Source organism: Balaenoptera physalus (assembly GCF_965194825.1).
Source record: "Balaenoptera physalus genome assembly, chromosome: 5".
Lineage (NCBI taxonomy): Eukaryota > Metazoa > Chordata > Mammalia > Artiodactyla > Balaenopteridae > Balaenoptera > Balaenoptera physalus.
The window spans coordinates 86,138,810-86,156,721 of NC_138884.1; the positions used below are offsets into that span (position 1 = coordinate 86,138,810).

General features: G+C 38.3%; 1 protein-coding gene and 1 pseudogene across 4 annotated transcripts in view; both read right to left on the reverse strand.

Moving 5' to 3' along the window:
* Nucleotides 1-8,445, reverse strand: part of UBE2K (ubiquitin conjugating enzyme E2 K) — a 73,314-nt gene extending 64,869 nt beyond the window's left edge. Inside the window, exon 1 of one of the 3 annotated variants that reach the window (XM_082464312.1) lies at nt 8,159-8,445. In XM_082464312.1, coding sequence (XP_082320438.1) covers nt 8,159-8,221 — 63 coding nt within the window. In that variant the 5' untranslated portion in view covers nt 8,222-8,445. The remainder of the gene's footprint in view (nt 1-8,158) is intronic. The other 2 variants (XM_082464314.1, XM_082464313.1) reach the window with 2 other exon arrangements.
* LOC309661983 (proline-rich protein 11 pseudogene) overlaps nt 1-17,912 on the reverse strand; it is a 367,415-nt pseudogene that overhangs the window by 196,681 nt on the left and 152,822 nt on the right. The gene's annotated exons all lie outside the window — the stretch shown is intronic.

Below are 17,912 nucleotides of genomic sequence, written 5' to 3' on the forward strand. Positions count from 1 at the left end.
CTTACAGATCAATAAGAAAAACACAAACCACACAAATTCTTAAAAATGGGTAAGGAATGCAAACACTAATTTTACAAAAGAAAGACTTATGGCCAATAAACACAAAAACATGCTTAATATCTCTACTGACAAGGGAAATGAAAATTAAAATAAACTACCATTTCATATCCATCAGACTGACAAAAATCTAAACCTTCCAAATGTCAGGTCCCTAGAATTCTTATTTACTTCTACAGCAAGTGTAAATTGATACAATCATTGGGAGAACAATGATGCAATATCGAGTCATGCAGAAGATGCAAATACACTCAGATCCTGAAAGTCTACTTCCTATAAAACACTAATGTGCCCAAGAAAACAACTATAATAATGTTCAATGCATCCTTTTTTATAATTTCTAAAAGTTGGAACTACACGCCATCAATAAGAGAATGAATTTTAAAAACTGTGACACGAAATACTCTACATACTAGACCCTTGAACAACGAGGGGGGTTAGGGATACTGACGCCCTGCTCAGACAAAAATTGAAGTATAACTTATAGTTGGCCCTCCATATACCCAGTTCCTCCACATCTACACATGCAATCAACAGTGGATTGTGTAGTACTGCAGTATTTACTATGGAAAAAAATCCGCATATAAACAGATTCATGCAGTTCAAACCCATGTTGGCCAAGGGTCAACTGTAGTTTAAAATCGAAGAACTAGAGCAATATGCATTGTCACAGATAAATCTCAAAAAACAACGTTGAGAAGAAAAGTTGCAGGAGATGTAGAATATTATAACCATCTATGAAAAAAAAATTTTTTAAAGTTTAAAATACTAAAAAGTGATTTTACACTCAAAAATACTGTGTTTATCAATAGTAAAAACAAAAATATGAATGGGGGGATGTACTCAACCCCAGCATAGTGGTTACTTACAAGAAGGAAAGAGAACAGAATGAGCTTTGTCTGTATGTTTTATTTCTTGGGCAGGTGGAGGAGGAGCTAAACCCAGTATGAGTTAAGATCTATTAAATCTGGACCGTGGATATAAAGATGTTCATATATTATTTCTTAACTTCTAAGTCTAAAATATAATTTTTTAAAACATCTTTAAAGATAATGGATAGGAAGCAAGCAACAGATATGATTATACTCTATTCTTTCCACCATAACCAGTAAACAGAGTCAGAGACCTGGTTTTAAACCCCTGTTCCACGAAGTTACTCGACACTGAGGAAAATTACTTAATTTCTTCAGAGCTTCAACTTTCTAATCCATAAAACAAGAATAACACCCATCTCATAAGGCTGTCATATATATAAAATATCGGACAGTAGACATTCAACTACAGGTAGTTACTGTTTTAAATTTGCAGTAAAGGCACTTCCTTGGTGGTCCAGTGGGTAAGACTCCATGCTCCCAGTGCAGGGGGCCCAGGTTCAATCCCTGGCCGGGGAACTAGATCCCACATGCGTGCCACAACTAAGTAGTCCACATGCCGCAACTAAAGATGACGTGCCACAACTAAGACCCAGAGCAGCCAAAATAAATAAATAAATGTTAAATTTGCAGTAAAAGCAAAGAACTAAAGGGAGGGAAAGGACAAGGGTTTTGAATGAAATGAACTCGTCTCACCTTTTCAGAATTACATAACAGAACATATGACGGATGTCAATGGATGTGACCACGACTTTCTAGTTTCCAAGACCCAACTTTAAAATAGGGATTTTACAAAGGAATTCAAGATTACACACCAGAGGATTAGCATATGGATTCCATGGTCCAGTTAAAGGAGACCAGAGCCATGTCAAGAAATCCAAAATAATCCCATTACTCCATATTATATGAAAGGCTCCCAAAAAATTTACTACTTTTTCACTCAGAAAGGTCATTTTAACACAAACTTCTCTCCAACTTATAACTGTCTCCTAAAGAAAGACTAACTAACATCTTCAGAACAAAGCCCACATATATTCTTTTGTATTCCCCTTGGCCACCAGCCTCCATAGGTTATTTGCACACAAAGAAACAATATCAGAAGTACTGAAGTTCCTCATCATGTTAAGCCTTTTCTGGAGGCAAATTCGTGTAGAGCTTTCACTAAACCATTGAAGGAAACCTTTATGGTCCAAGGACAACAATAAGCAGAGTATGAAAGTACAATTAATTTTGACATCTTAGCAGCTATCCATTTACTGAATGTTCCAAGCATTGCTCTAAGCACTGTAAAGCCTCTCTTGATCTCCCTATTTACAGATAAGAAAGCTGAAACAGTCAGTGCTGTAGGTATTAAGCAGAAAAGCCAGGACTGAACACAAATCTAATTCCAAAGCCTACACTCTTAATCACTAAGCTAAACTCACTACATCATGCTTGGGGAAGTAAGTATATCTGCCTCCTGGCAAACTTTTCTCACACCAAGAGAGAAAAGCAAAATATATTTAAATACAATACTCAATATTGAACTGTCACCCACTGTTATACTTAGTTTTATTAGCATTCAGCTTTTATGGTATTGTTTATGAAAAGTATAGTCCCATAAAGCAACCATATATAATGGTTGGAGTAAACTGGTATGCCAAAAGCTTGGGTGAAGTTCACCATTAACCAGATTTGAGTCACTGAGCAACAATCAACCTCTCTAGGCCTCAGTTTCCTGATCTTATAGATGAAGTTTTTGGCCTAGATCTAAGGTCTCTTTCAACTTTAACATTCAACACATTTTCTAAGACACTGTTAATGCATGTTTTGAACAAAGATTTTGAAAGTCATCTTTTGAAAACCTTTAAAATGAAATCATATAGTATATGCTCTTATGTCTATCCTTTTACTCAAACATACTCAAAGCAAAAAACAAAAAAACATAGTCAAAGCTAGTCTGTTTTATTAAAAACCAGGAAAATGACTGGAAAGGGGTGGGGTGTGGGGATTCTGCTGGTGCTGGTAATATTGTTTTGGGTGCTGGTCACACTTTATTGTATGTACTTTGTATATTACCATTTATTACTTTGATATGAAAAAGGTGTTTTTTTTCTCCAAAGAAAACTTATGTGTTCTAACTCCACAACTATGTTTGTGTATATCAGAGCTGTGCAACCTTTTTTTTATAAGTATATAAATGCGACCACCTAGAGGGGTGGGATAGGGAGGGTGGGAGGGAGACGCAAGAGGGAGGAGATATGGGGATATATGTATATGTATAACTGATTCACTTTGTTATAAAGCAGAACCTAACACACCACTGTAAAGCAATTATACCCCAATAAAGATGTTAAAATAAATATACAAATATACATATATACACACATATATATAAAAATGTGTTTCTTGCCTAATTTTGTCCATAACCCTGCTCCCTAGTTCCAGTTCAGGCATCTACAGAAGAGATCATTTACCTGTAAATGACAGTATTCCTGTAATTCCTTTATGACTGTCTCCTGAAATTCCAAGTCAGTCTTAACTTTCCTTTGGAACCTAGCTCAAGAACCTCCCTACATACACATACCCTCAGAACTCCCATAGCATTGATTCTTTGCATCTAACATTTTTATCTACCTCCAACCAAGTAAGTCTTTTAGAGCTGTTGTCAATATGCTCAATAACTGCTGATAATATATTTACTGAGAAATAAGAATATATATTCTTTACAAAGGGGTGACCTGCAAAGGGATCCCAAATGCATCTAACTCTGTGCCTGAGGGACAGAGATCAAAGCCTTTATAATAACTAAAAAAAAAAAAGAGAGAAGAAGAGAAATGCACCCCAAAGAGTATTACTTGGACAGGCTTTTTAAGTTGTTGGTTTTTTTTAACTCAATCTATAACACTTTCCTTGCTCAACCTACACCCAGAACCTCTTAAGGCACACTATCTAAATAAGTTACACTGAACTATAATTTACATAGCTGTAAAAACACACCACTTTTCTATTCGTAAAAAATTGTTCAAATTCTGGTAACATTAGTTTATAGCAGGAAATTTCACTTTTCCTTAAATCAAAAAGGAAAAAGTTTAAAAGAAAATGATAATTAATTGATAAGGGGCAAAGTCTTAAAACAAAAACAGAACATTCAAACCTAGTAGTAGCCATGCTATATAATTTTTTGTACCTTTACTTCCATTCATTCATCTTTTAGAGAAATTATACTACACATCCTACCTAGTTAACAGTCTTAAATGTTCTTCTAAAGAGTTTTGTCTACAGCAGTGGTTCTCAGCATTTGGCAAAGTCTGGAGACATTTTTAGTTGATATGATTGGCAGGGAGAGGGTAGGGAGGTGGAGGGAGGATTGCCTGTGCTATTGGCATCTAGTGCTATTAGTCAGGGATAGTGCTAAACATCCTACAATGCACAGGAGAACCACCCACAACAAAGAATTCATTATCTGCCCCACATGCCCCACATAGTGCCAAGGTTGCATGGTCTACAGAAATCAAGAGACTTTCTTCTAAAGATCTGCAACTAGTTCTACACAGAATAATCAAATATATAAAATTTAAAATAAAAGATACAAAAATCCATTTAAATACTTAAGGAAAATGTATACAATAGTAGTTTTCATGAAACCAATTTGTTAATGCCATAGATTTAAATATTCCCTATGAGAATCCTAGAAAATCCTAGTTAGCAAAGTGCAGCTACAATATGAAAAAACCTACAGGTACCATACAGCTCAAGAACAAGCAAGAGTATGTGCACTGATTTAAGGGCATTTTACTTCACTGAACATCAAATTTAAAAATATTTTCCATATTGAAATGCAAGTAAACATTTAATTACAGGTAACACTTATTTTAATGTTTAAACTAACAAATTAGGTTGTGTTTAAATCCTTTAATCAGTAATACAAACCAGGTTCAATTATTTTTAAATAATTAAAAGTACGCCTACCTTTGGCAAGTCATGACAGCATGGTACAATATAAACACAAGCAGACTTAGATCTACATCTCAAAGCTATACATCTGTGGACAAATAATTTAACTTCTCTGAATCTCAATTTTCTCATCTAAGAAATAACAAATCTAATTCAAAGACCTGTTCTTGAGAATTAGCAATAATGTATATAAACAAATGGAACTGAGAGCTCCTCTACAAATGGTGGTTAATTGTTTATACCAATAATAATTGATAGTAAATAATAATACAATCTATGAATACAGATTATAGTTTTATTCTATCCTCGTAAGCAACAACTCACTTATGTACTTCAACTCAAAAATAGCTATAAAATGTACTTTAAATCAGTTTTCCATGCCTAGCAACTTTGAAACATTACTTAAAATTCACACTCAGATTTAAATAAACCTGACACATAAAGGACAGACTTCCAAACACAGTCTCAGGAAAAAAGGCCTACATGGTTTATTTATTTTGAGTAAATAACATATTAGCATGACTCAAAATTCAAAAGGGATCTTTTGATGCCTGTTGCCCCAGACACCCAATTCTCCGACAGACAAGCAATCAATGTTACCAATTTCTCATTAATCCTTTCACCTATACAGACAAATACACCTATTCTCCCACTTCTGACACAAATGGTGGCCTCCTCCCACTATTCTGCACTGTGCTTTTCACATTTATCTTGGAGGCTATATTTTAATTAACAACACACTCCAACAGTGGCCACTTACTACTTCTTATGACCAGAATTCAGCAAATGTCAGCTATCTTTACTAAAGCACTTAAAAGGGGAAAAAAAAATCCTTAAAATCAATCAGGAGTCTTAGTAAACACAAACATATGAAATAAACTTTGCTAAAATGGAGATTTACATGAGGAAATACTTGATTACTTGACCAGCCACTCAAATACTGCATTTACATACATAAAAAGGAAACACGTGGACTGTACTACAAGTTCTTCAACGAGTTGAAAATAATCAACATAATCCACTTATAGAACTGGACATAGTAAAATATCAATTAAATAAAATATTGGTGAAAATAAAGCTATTTACTGGTTATATATTCCAATATCTGACGCTTTCCTAAATGTTCTTTTAACTTACTTTCTGGAAGAAGTTTCATTCCAGATTATAAAGGTAATGTTCTTAAAAAAATAATTTGCCTGTTTGTATTTTCTGTTTTCTTCCTCTGAAACACTATGTCACTTGAAGCAAGGCTTCATCATCCCTTACTTAATATAGAACTGTATTATTTTAACAATATGCATTAGTATAGCAATACAAGATTTCTTTTAAGCATCAATTTAAGTACTAAGAATATCATGGTGAAAAGTCACCTCACATAATGCAGAGACTATATGAATTATGAGAGCAGTAACTTACCACTTTTAATTAATAGAAAATAACGCATTAAAGTCTTATATTAAGCTTCAGGCTTGTACAACCGCATTATAGAAGAAATGTTTTAGGCTACTGGCAACAATATTAGCTGCAAACTTTCATTAGGAAGATATATGTCAACTGTCCTGGAATATATTTTCTTAGAGAAAAACTTAGAATCACTGTTTCATTGTATATCAGTACAGGCATTTACGACTCTTTTTCTGCACTGTACCACAAAAATACAAAGTCATCCTTCCATTCAGAGTTTTGGCACTTGAACAAATACAGAGGTCAGAGTACATACACATGCTCTGTAAAACCAATCACTACTTATATACTATTACATTCAATAAATCTGCTAGGATTTGGCATTTTTAAATAATCTTAAAGAATTTTCTCCATGTCTAGCTGGAAAAATACATAATCACTTTAGACTCAAAGTTCAACTGCTATCAGACTTATGTTAGTAACTCATCCCATACTTAGAATGCTGAATTTCACAAATCATTGAGATCATTAAAGTACCAATGTAAGAGTAAAATACAAATAGCAATAATACATCCAATAATGATATGTGATATCTTGAAAATAACCAGTCAGTATTTTTAATCTTTCTTTGTTGAATCCAAGGAGGAAAACAACCTAGCATTCTTCTTGATTTGGGTATGAAAAAAAAAACTGTACTGATACGTTCATAATTTTGAGTCAAATTACTATAACACTTTAAATATCTTACATTAATAAGTGCGGCTAATACTAGAGTATCTAAAATTTCCAAAGGACTCAAGAGCAGATTAAGACAAAAATTTTTTAAATCATTTCAGATGTAAATATGTTGGGATAAACCTACTTTCTTAATAAGGAAATATAACAATGTATTAATCTGCTGAAACCTCATGTTTTTTAATAGGGATGTTCCTCAAAAGTAAGAATCAAGTTAACTATGAGGGACATCATAATGAAGTTAACTATGAAGGACATCATAGTGAAGTTTCATGGCACAACACAACAGTGTCACAGAGGCACTGTCTTGGGACACTCTGTAACTTGTAGACAGTATTTTGAAATAAACTTCTCGTACACTCCATTATTTTTTCCTAATCCTAGCTAAAAATATTTAAATGTCTTTAATACACCAAACAGCTTGCCTTTACCCAGTCAAAAAGCTTTAGATGTCAATCGAAAAGAGGCCTAGATGTCGGGGTAAGTAGAAATGAGATAACGGTCTAATATGGAATTAATTTCCTATCTCAGGTAAAAATTCCCTTATCCCCCCCCCCCACTCAAAGAAGATAGTACCCCATTATGCCTTCTCTTCTCTCCCAATACCGAACTGAGAGGGAGTAACTCTGAACGTCCTTCTTTCATCAATACCTAAGGACTCGCATCGCTCCTTCCCTAAGAAAAGGACCGTGGCGGCCAGACCGGTTATAACCCAAAATACCCTTAAAAAGAGTGGGCCTTTGGACAGCGCGGCTCTCCGGATCTAGTTACCACCTTTCCCCTTCCCCCAACCCACTTCCCGGGTTTTCTCAGGCTCGGCCTGCTCCCTCCCCACCCTACAGCCACACTTCCAGCTGTTGCCACTGCCTTGGGGCTCTCTCTAGAGCTCACACCACGCCGATAAGCGCCCCTCCTCCATCCGCCCCCCAAACCGTATTCCTCCCCAGACCACCCGCCCGCGAGACCGTCCATCCCAGGGCCCTGGGAGGGGAGGGGAAAACGGCGGAAGGAGGGAGAGGCTGCTGCTTCCCCACAAGCAGAACGGTGGCAGCAAAGAAGGCCACCCGGGGGTTACCAGGGATATTGGGGTCGCCACTGGAAGGGCCCTCCCGCCCTGGGCTGAGGTGGGGGACGTCCGGTAGTTCATTTCTGACCTCCTCGCTCTTCAGCACCTCCTTGAACTCCCGCTTGATTCGCTGCACCGCGATGTTGGCCATGTCTCCGCCCGCAGCTGATTCGTACCCGCCTCCTCCGCCACCGCTACGACCACCGCCACCGCCGCCACCTCTTCCTCCACCGCCTCCTCCCTCTGCGATTCACACCCCAGCACACGAACGCTGCCAATGCCACCCCGGCCGCCGCGCTCTCCTGAGTGTGGAATCACCTCCGCGCCCGGCCACCAAAATGGCGCCGGGTCCGCGCATGCGTACGACGCTGACCCGGCCGGGCGGCGCAGCCGCTGCCGTCGTAGCCCCTTACGCCTCAGTCGCGAACCCGCGCCGCGCTGCGCCGCGCCTCGCGTCTCTGCCCGAGCTGCGGCCGCGTGGCTCCGCCCTGCCGGCGTTTGGGGCCAGGAGGGTGTGGCTTCTGCGCCGGCCGGCTGGCGCTACCGGGGCCTCCCTGGTCCTCTCCGGCGCCTCCTCTTCTGTACGAACCAATGTGATATGGTCGAGGCTTCCAGAATTTAGCCTCTAACCGAAGGTTCGAATCCAACCTGACCGGTTCACGCGGCCCCACTCGCTCGGCTCAGAGCGCCGCCCTGACTCAGCCAGACCCAGAACCCACGGGATTAATGTAGCCGGCTGTGTCTAGTGTCTGAAAACACTGTCCCGGAACTCAGTCCGGCCCATTTTCTGTTGGTAAAGAACATCCACTGCGGTTCGTTTTTGTTCTTAAGCCATTATAATACTGTTACTACAATCATCCCAGGATCTTTCCAGGTACAACAAATCATTAAATTAAGTATGGTCATTGTTGGGTCTCAGTTGTTATCTGAGACCGCTGCTCCACGGAGATGCCTGAGAGTTCAGAAGCCGGATGTTGATCTTTGACCTACTTAGATAATTGATGCCAAGCCGTGGAACTAAAACCATAGTTTTTAAACTGGAATGTACATCAGAATCCCTGGAGAGCTTGTTTAAAAACAACAACAACAAAAAAGATTGCTGAAGTGGAGTGTGGGCCTAATAATTTGCATTTTTAACAAGTTCCCAGGTGCTTCTGCTCCTGCTGCTGGTTCAGGGACCACACTATGAGAACCACTGAACTAAGGCCTGTAAAAATAGTTTATAAAGTGAACAATGGAGAAATAGATGCTTCTTGGGGACGAAGGGCAGCTTCTGTAAGCCTAGGGTCTACAACAGTGTCTGGAGCTAGTAGGCAGTCAATAAATATTAAATGAATAAATGAGTAAAGATAAGAGTAAAATGTTTTAAGTGGAAAGTAAATTTGAAAGTGGTTGCTAGGGCTTCCAGTAACTAATATGGTTTTGATGCTGAGGGATGCTTTGAATAGAAAACATTTTGTAATAAGTAATAACGTTTATTTAGAAGTTTATATTTCTTGCATTTCTTTCACCTAACCAATCAGTAGAGTGTCCTATTAGAAGAATATCATAAATACACCGTCTTAGCAAAAATTACTAAAATTGTGGCAGTAAAAAAGAAAGTAGCCACTGGGAGTGAATCATTCAGTGGAGGCACATGGCAAAAAAGAATTTATTGAACTCCTGCCGCGGGAACCAAGAGGGGATTTTAAATTCCAGCTCTCCTCCATACCAGCTCTCTCGGCCAAACTTGGTTTCCTCTTCTGCAAAATAAGGAAGCTGGATGAGATGATCTCTTTCAAGTTTTAAGAGTTCAGAAATCTAAAACATCATCTCGAAACATTCTCCTAAATGGGCTAACGTAACTGTAAAACCCTTCCAGCAGAGCCCCCTAGTGGTCCTAACAGGAACCGACTATACATGTGGGTCATGGCCCAATAAATTATTGGTATAATGTATAAATCATGCAATGCTATGTGAATTTGTGCCAGTACATTAAAAATAGTTATTTCGAAGTGTGCAAAATTTTTCTGAATACTTTACATTTATCACCTTCATTCAGTCCCCAATATTAATCTTGGAACTTCAAAGAAATTTACAACACTCAAATCACAGGGAGACTAATTAGAAGGGTATGCTAATTTCTTTGGGGAAGAGAGGTTTGGTAATTTTTAAATGCACATAATCATTGGTCCTGAAATTCCACTTTCAGTCCATTTTTACAGTCCTTCCAGAGAATGAGGCAACTGCATATAAACTGACCTGAGACGATCCTCAAAATACATTCTAAGGGAAAAAGAGCATTATGCTAAAAGCAATGTGGTATCCTGGGTTGGACCCTAGAACCAAAAGGACATAATTAGTGAAATCTGAATAAATTCTGTAATTTAGTTAGTAGTATTGTAGAGATGTTAATTTCCTAGTTTTGACATGGTACTATGATTATGTAAGATGCTAACAGTAGTAGACGTGAGTAGAGTATACAGGATTTTCTAAAACTTTTCTGTAAATACAAAATTATTCCAAAAGAAAAATTTTATTAAAAAAAAATCACTATTCAATCCAGATTGTGTGTAGTATACCACAAAGTATGTGATAGAAGAAAGGAATATGCTTGTGTATATGCTTGTGAATCCATAAAATATCACTGGAAAAATACATCAGAAACTGACAGCATCATTGTAAAACAACTGTACCCCAATGAAAATAAACAAATAAATAAAATAAAAATGTACAGAACATTAAAAACAAAAAAAAAGAAACTGACAGCAGTGGTTATCTCTGAGAAAGCAACTTAAGTTCCTTGGGGAAGGCAAAGTGGGAGACTTTTCATCATGTATCCTATTGTAAATTTTACCTGTTCAAAACTAATTTTTTAAAAATGAGTTTCCAGTAATGCAGATTATAAGCTCTTCACTATGATGATCTAGTTCTGATTGCTTACTTCATTACATAATTAATTAAACAAATAATTATTGAATGCCTACTATGTGCCAGGCATAATCTAAGCCCTGGAGGCATACTAGTGAACAAGACCAAAAAACCCCTCGAATCGTAAAAGGATTTGCATTCTAGCAAGGATAAGGAAAAATTCATCTCAAAGTATAGTCTGAAGGCACCTGGGGGGCCCCTGAGATGTCTTCAGGAGTCAATGTGCAATGCCCAAACTATTATCATAATAAAACTAAGATATTATTTGCCTTTTTACTGTGTTGACATATGCACTGATGATGTAGAAGCAGTAGTATGCAAAAAATTACTGTACTAGTAATAATTTTACTAATGCCATATACTCACTATTTGAAAATGCCAGTTTCACTTTAGAATGTATTCAGTGAAGCAATATAATTTTTTTTAATTTATTTATTTTATTTTTATTTATTTTTGGCTGCGTTGGGTCTTCATTGCTGCGCGCGGGCTTTCTCTAGTTGTGGCGAGCGGGGGCTACCCTTCATTGCGGTGCGTGGGCTTCTCACTGCAGTGGCTTCTCGGAGCACGGGCTCTAGGCACGCAGCCTTCATTAGTTGTGGCGCATAGGCTCAGGCTCTAGAGCGCAGGCTCAGTAGTCTTGGCGCACCGGCATAGTTGCTCCGCGGCATGTGGGATCTTCCCAGTCCAAGGCTCGAACCCGTGTCCCCTGCATTGGCAGGCGGATTCTTAACCACTGCACCACCAGGGATGCCCCAGAAATTATTAATTTTATTAAACTTCAACTTTAAAGTACATGTCTTAATATTCTGTATGATACATGGGAAAGGTACATAAAGGACTTGTGCATACCAAAGTTCATGGTAAAGCACTTGCACAAATGGTTGCGTTGCAAGCTGAACTTAGCCGCTTTTTTCATGGAACACCATTTTTACTTAAAATAATGATTGAGACAAACTATGTTTATTAAGAGTTGGGTATTTGGCAGGCATTTTATCAAAAATGAACAAGGTAAGCCTATCATGTCAAGGAAAACAACTGGCAGAATTTGTTGAAATGATAAAATTTAAGCTTTCAACTGAAAATTAGAGGGTTTTTTTTTTAACCCATAAGAAAACTTTTTAATATGCATCTTATTTTTTAACAAATTATATACAGGAAGTTCTACACATATAATATATGTACATTATAAACCACACAGGTATTTTTTAAATGATACAAAGGCAAATAGGTTCTAATATTTTCTTTTCCTAACTCCTAAGGCATTAGAAAATTAGAGTTTTAGAAAACATATCTGCAACTGTGACTTGACGGCTTCCCAATATGCTTAAAGACCTTTCTGATTAAATTGGGTGATATTAACAAATGTGACTGCTAGAAATTATGCAATGAAGTATGTCAACATTTGGAAGATCTGCATAAATTAGTGAGGCAATAGTTTCCAAATGACCAATGCATGATGTCACAAAATCATGCATGGGTAAAACATCCATTCAAGGATCAAGACAGACCAATGGATTTTAATGTAACAGAATACAAAAAGTTCATAACATTTCAGATTCCATATTGCACCTAACCTTTGAGAAACTACCATTTGTCTAGATTTAGTTATCTGAAAAAAGTTATTAAAATATTCTTTCCCTTTCCAACTACGTATCTGTGTGAGGCTGGATTTTCTTCATGTACTTCAACCAAAACAACATGTGCAACATATTGAATGCAAAGACATACATGAAAATCCAGCTGTGTTCTATTAAGCCAGGCATTAAAGAGATTTTGTTTGGGAAATATAGTTATTTTTCACTGAAGTTATACTATTTATATAAGCATGTATGGATTTTATTATAGTTTATTATAGTTATTAATAAATGTTTCAATAACTTCTCAGTTTTAATTTCGAACACAATGTTGTTTAACCCACGTAAACAAATGCTTTTTGGAATCCTCAATATTTTTGAAGAGTGTAAAGGAGAACATCTGAGTATACTGTGCTGCTTAAGCATGAGATTTAGATCTAAAAAGTTTCCCAATTTCAGAATATATAATATATGTAAACATTATTTATGTGAACGTTGTGAAATTGGCTTTAGATGGATGGAGGAAAGTTCATCTGGTAACTCTTCTGATGTCTCTAACAGAACAATGTGTTTTGATGTGTTGAAGCGCATAAAAAGAAACGTGACAAGGGATAATTGTGCTTTGCTGACCCCTGATACTACTCGCCTACACTGGAACTGTGCAAGTCTTCCTTTTTGTAGCTCCTGCTAGTTACTATTACTGCTCTGCAGATTCAAATTTCCTGTTCTAAATGCAGAGCAATATTCTTTTTTTCCTACAGCCCTTTCCTGACCTTGTGTTTTGCCAGCTTTTTGAGACTTTTTTCCTCCGTCTCTTACCAATGCCTATTCTATCCAAGTCTGTCATTTAACTCTCTTTTTGAAACACTCAGTCATAACTCTAAGGTCGTTTTGCATTTTTTCTCCTCTTTCACTGAGTCCGTACGCTTCCCATCTTGTTAGCTCCTCTTCTTGTTACCCACCCCAGCTGGGGTGAGGAGCTCTAGCAGCAAGGGTAGAAAGCAGCATTTAGATCCGCAGTCGAACTGCATATTGATTGTAATGCACACTGTATTATCCCAAATATAGAGAACAGATCAGAAACCCCACCATTGTGGCTTTCAGAATATCTGCAGCATGGAGTAGAAAGCTTGTTTCAGTAGCACAGAATATGCTTCCTTGCCTTACGTTACTTATTGTTCCTGTCAGGCACAGAGGTTCTTTAGGTGGGAGATTTTTTAGGAAAGGACCTCATAATTCCACTCTGTCCAAGGAATATGCAGCTACAACTGGGACATGGCTATAGGACCTTCACACTCCACAGTCAATACACCAGCCACCTTTCTGGTAGACTGCCCTCTGCTGATCATCCCATTTGTTTTTGCTGAGTTCATGAATTCTTTCTGTCCTTTAAACCAGAGTCCTCTCTTTTAGAGCCTAGAATCACTGGAGCCCCAGTGCAAAGCTCCCAATCCTCCAGAAGCTACTCTTCAAAATTCTCTTCCTCTGGTTGTCTCAAAGGCCATGAACTAGTCAACATGGGACTTCCTGCTAATTAAAATCCACAACTAGCTTCTACCTACTCAGCCCCTCAATTATGTCAATTATTTTTAAAAAATATTTATTTATTTGGTTGCGCTAGGTCTTAGTTGCGGCACTCTGGTTCTTCGTTGCCACATGCGGGATCTAGTTCCCTGACCAGGGATCAAACCCAGGCCCCCTGCATTGAGAGCATGGAGACTTAACCACTGGACCACCAGAGAAATCCCACTTATGTCCATCATTTATCTTTCATTTAGAATACAGATTTTCACAAATCCTATAAGCCTCATTAAATTGGCCAGATGTTCTTTGTTTGCTCCTCCAAATCCACTCTCCAATGTTTTCTACTTTGTGCACCGAGATGCTGGAACTATGGGCTACCAAGTAGTTGTTACATGTAGAAAGCTTTCTTACCATCTGGATTCCACTTGAGCATGGCCAATGGAAGGCTCTGGCAGGAGATGAAGCCAAGGGTTAACAATGCTACCTTTCCCTACCAAGCCCGCAGTTCTGATAGCTCTTTCCTTCAACTGCAGCTATAGCTACTGCTATCGCTCTTTCAAGATTCCAGTAATCATGCTCCCCTATCCTTTCAAGCCTGGAGGTGCCAAGAGCTCCCTGCTCTTGTTAGCCTTTGCCAGCTTCCTTTAACTTTTTTTTTTTGGCTGCGTTGGGTCTTCGTTGCTGCGCACGGGCTTTCTCTAGTTGCTGAGAGCGGGGGCTACTCTTCGTTGCAGTGCGCGGGCTTCGCATTGCGGTGGCTTCTCTTGTTGCGGAGCACGGGCTCTAGGCGCTTGGGCTCAGTAGTTGTGGCACGCGGGCTCAGCAGTTGTAGCTCACAGGCTCTAGAGCGTAGGCTCAGTAGTTGTGGCACACGGGCTTAGTTGCTCCACGGCATGTGGGATCTTCCCAGACCAAGGCTCGAACCCGTGTCCCCTGCATTGGCAAGCGGATTCTTAACCACTGTGCCACCAGGGAAGTCCCTTCCTTTAACTTTTGTAAACAGTCTCTTAACAAACTCTTCTCAGTATCCACCGGCTTCCAGCGGGGATCCTGTCTGATACACCAAGGTAAAACCATAATTTCTTACTCTCCTGGATGTTGTTATTATTGAGAAAAATTGCCTATTGATCTCTCCTGCTCTACAGCCTCTACATCAGGATTACTTAGAGGAGCTCAAAGTTAAAGCTTTCCCCACTAAGGTGAAACTCTGAAGGGCCAACTGAGGTTTTGCCCTAAGAACAATGGATAAATATCTTTCCCTTTATTGGTGCTCCCTGTAGTGGAGATTCACACCGACTTCCACCTCTTTATAGCTGGACATTTCAGCTGTACGATCCTAGGGAGTGACTCCTTTCCAGGGTGAACAATCCAGCTTTATCCCTTTCCCTAGAGGCTTAGGAAAGCATATGCAAAAGAATTCCCCCATACCCTCTGAAGTTAGCAAGCACCATGACTTAGACACTCTCAGGAGACCCTACAGAAACATAATGAAAATCATAATTGAAAGCAGCAGGAGACATATTTATCATATAAATATCTCAGCAAAAGCACTGTGCTCAGAATTTTTTTTTAATTTTTAAATTTTATTTTATTTTTTTTATACAGCAGGTTCTTATTAGTCATCAATTTTATACACATTAGTGTATACATGTCAAGCCCAATCGCCCAATTCATCACACCACCATCCCCACCCCCCAGCGGCTTTCCCCCCTTGGTGTCCATACGTTTGTTCTCTACATCTGTGTCTCAACTTCTGCCCTGCAAACTGGTTCATCTGTACCATTTTTCTAGGTTCCACATACATGCGTTAATATACGATATTTGTTTTTCTCTTTCAGACTTACTTCACTCTGTATGACAGTCTCTAGATCCATCCACGTCTCAACAAATGACCCAATTTTGTTCCTTTTTATGACTGAGTAATATTCCATTGTATATATGTACCATGTCTTCTTTTTTTTTTTTTTTTAATGTCTGAAACATTTATATTAACATATTTCCATACATATTTCCATACAAATACAAATATAAGAGTACCATGTACCATGTCTTCTTTATCCATTCATCTGTCGATGGGCATTTAGGTTGCTTCCATGACCTGGCTATTGTAAATAGTGCTGCAATGAACATTGGGGTGCATGTGTCTTTTTGAATTATGGTTGTCTTAGTGTATATGCCCAGTAGTGGGATTGCTGGATCATATGGTAATCCTATTTTTAGTTTTTTAAGGAACCTCCACAGTGTTCTCCATAGTGGCTGTATCAATTTACATTCCCACCAACAGTGCAAGAGGGTTCCCTTTTCTCCACACCCTCTCCAGCATTTGTTGTTCGTAGATTTTCTGATGATGCCCATTCTAACTGGTGTGAGGTGATACCTCATTGTACTTTTGATTTACATTTCTCTAATAATTAGTGATGTTGAGCAGCTTTTCATGTGCTTCTTGGCCATCTGTATGTCTTCTTTGGAGAAATGTCTATTTAGGTCTTCTGCCCATTTTTGGATTGGGTTGTTTGTTTCTTTAATATTGAGCTGCATGAGCTGTTTATATATTTTGGAGATTAATCCTTTGTCCGTTGATTCATTTGCAGATATTTTCTCCCATTCTGAGGGTTGTCTTTTCGTCTTGTTTATGGTTTCCTTTGCTGTGCAAAAGCTTTTGCTGTGCAAAAGCTTTGAAGTTTCATTAGGTCCCATTTGTTTATTTTTGTTTTTATTTCCATTACTCTAGGAGGTGGATCAGAAAAGATCTTGCTGTGATTTACGTCATAGAGTGTTCTTCCTATGTTTTCCTCTAAGAGTTTTATAGTGTCCAGTCTTACATTTAGGTCTCTAATCCATTTTGAGTTTATTTTTGTGTATGGTGTTAGGGAGTGTTCTAATTTCATTCTTTTACATGTAGCTGTCCAGTTTTCCCAGCCCCACTTATTGAAGAGACTGTCTTTTCTCCATTGTATCTCCTGGCCTCCTTTGTCATAGATTAGTTGACTGTAGGTGTGTGCGTTTATCTCTGGGCTTTCTATCTTGTTCCATTGATCTATGTTTCTGTTTTTGTGCCAGTACCATATTGCCTTGATTACTGTAGCTTTGTAGTATAGTCTGAAGTCAGGGAGTCTGATTCCTCCCGCTCCGTTTTTTTCCCTCAAGACTCCTTGGGCTATTCGGGGTCTTTTGTGTCGCCATACAAATTTTAAGATTTTCTGTTGTAGTTCTGTAAAAAATGCCATTGGTAATTTGATAGGGATTGCATTGAATCTGTAGATTGCTTTGGGTAGTATAGGCATTTTCACAATATTAATTCTTCCAATCCAAGAACATGGTATATCTCTACATCTGTTGGTATCATCTTTAATTTCTTTCATCAGTGTCTTATAGTTATCTGCATACAGGTCTTTCGTCTCCCTAGGTAGGTTTATTCCTAGGTATTTTATTCTTTTTGTTGCAATGGTAAATGGGAGTGTCTCCTTAATTTCTCTTTCAGATTTTTCATCATTAGTGTATAGGAATGCAAGAGATTTCTGTGCATTAATTTTGTATCCTGCAACTTTACCAAATTCATTGATTGGCTCTAGTAGTTTTCAGGTGGCATCTTTAGGATTCTCTATGTATAGTATCATGTCATCTGCAAACAGTGACAGTTTTACTTCTTCTTTTCCAATTTGTATTCCTTTTAGTTCTTTTTCTTCTCTGATTGCCGTGGCTAGGACTTCCAAAACTATGTTGAATAATAGTGGTGAGAGTGGACATCCTTGTCTCGTTTCTGATCTTAGAGGAAATTCTTTCAGTTTTTCACCATTGAGAATGATGTTTGCTGTGGGTTTGTCATATATGGCC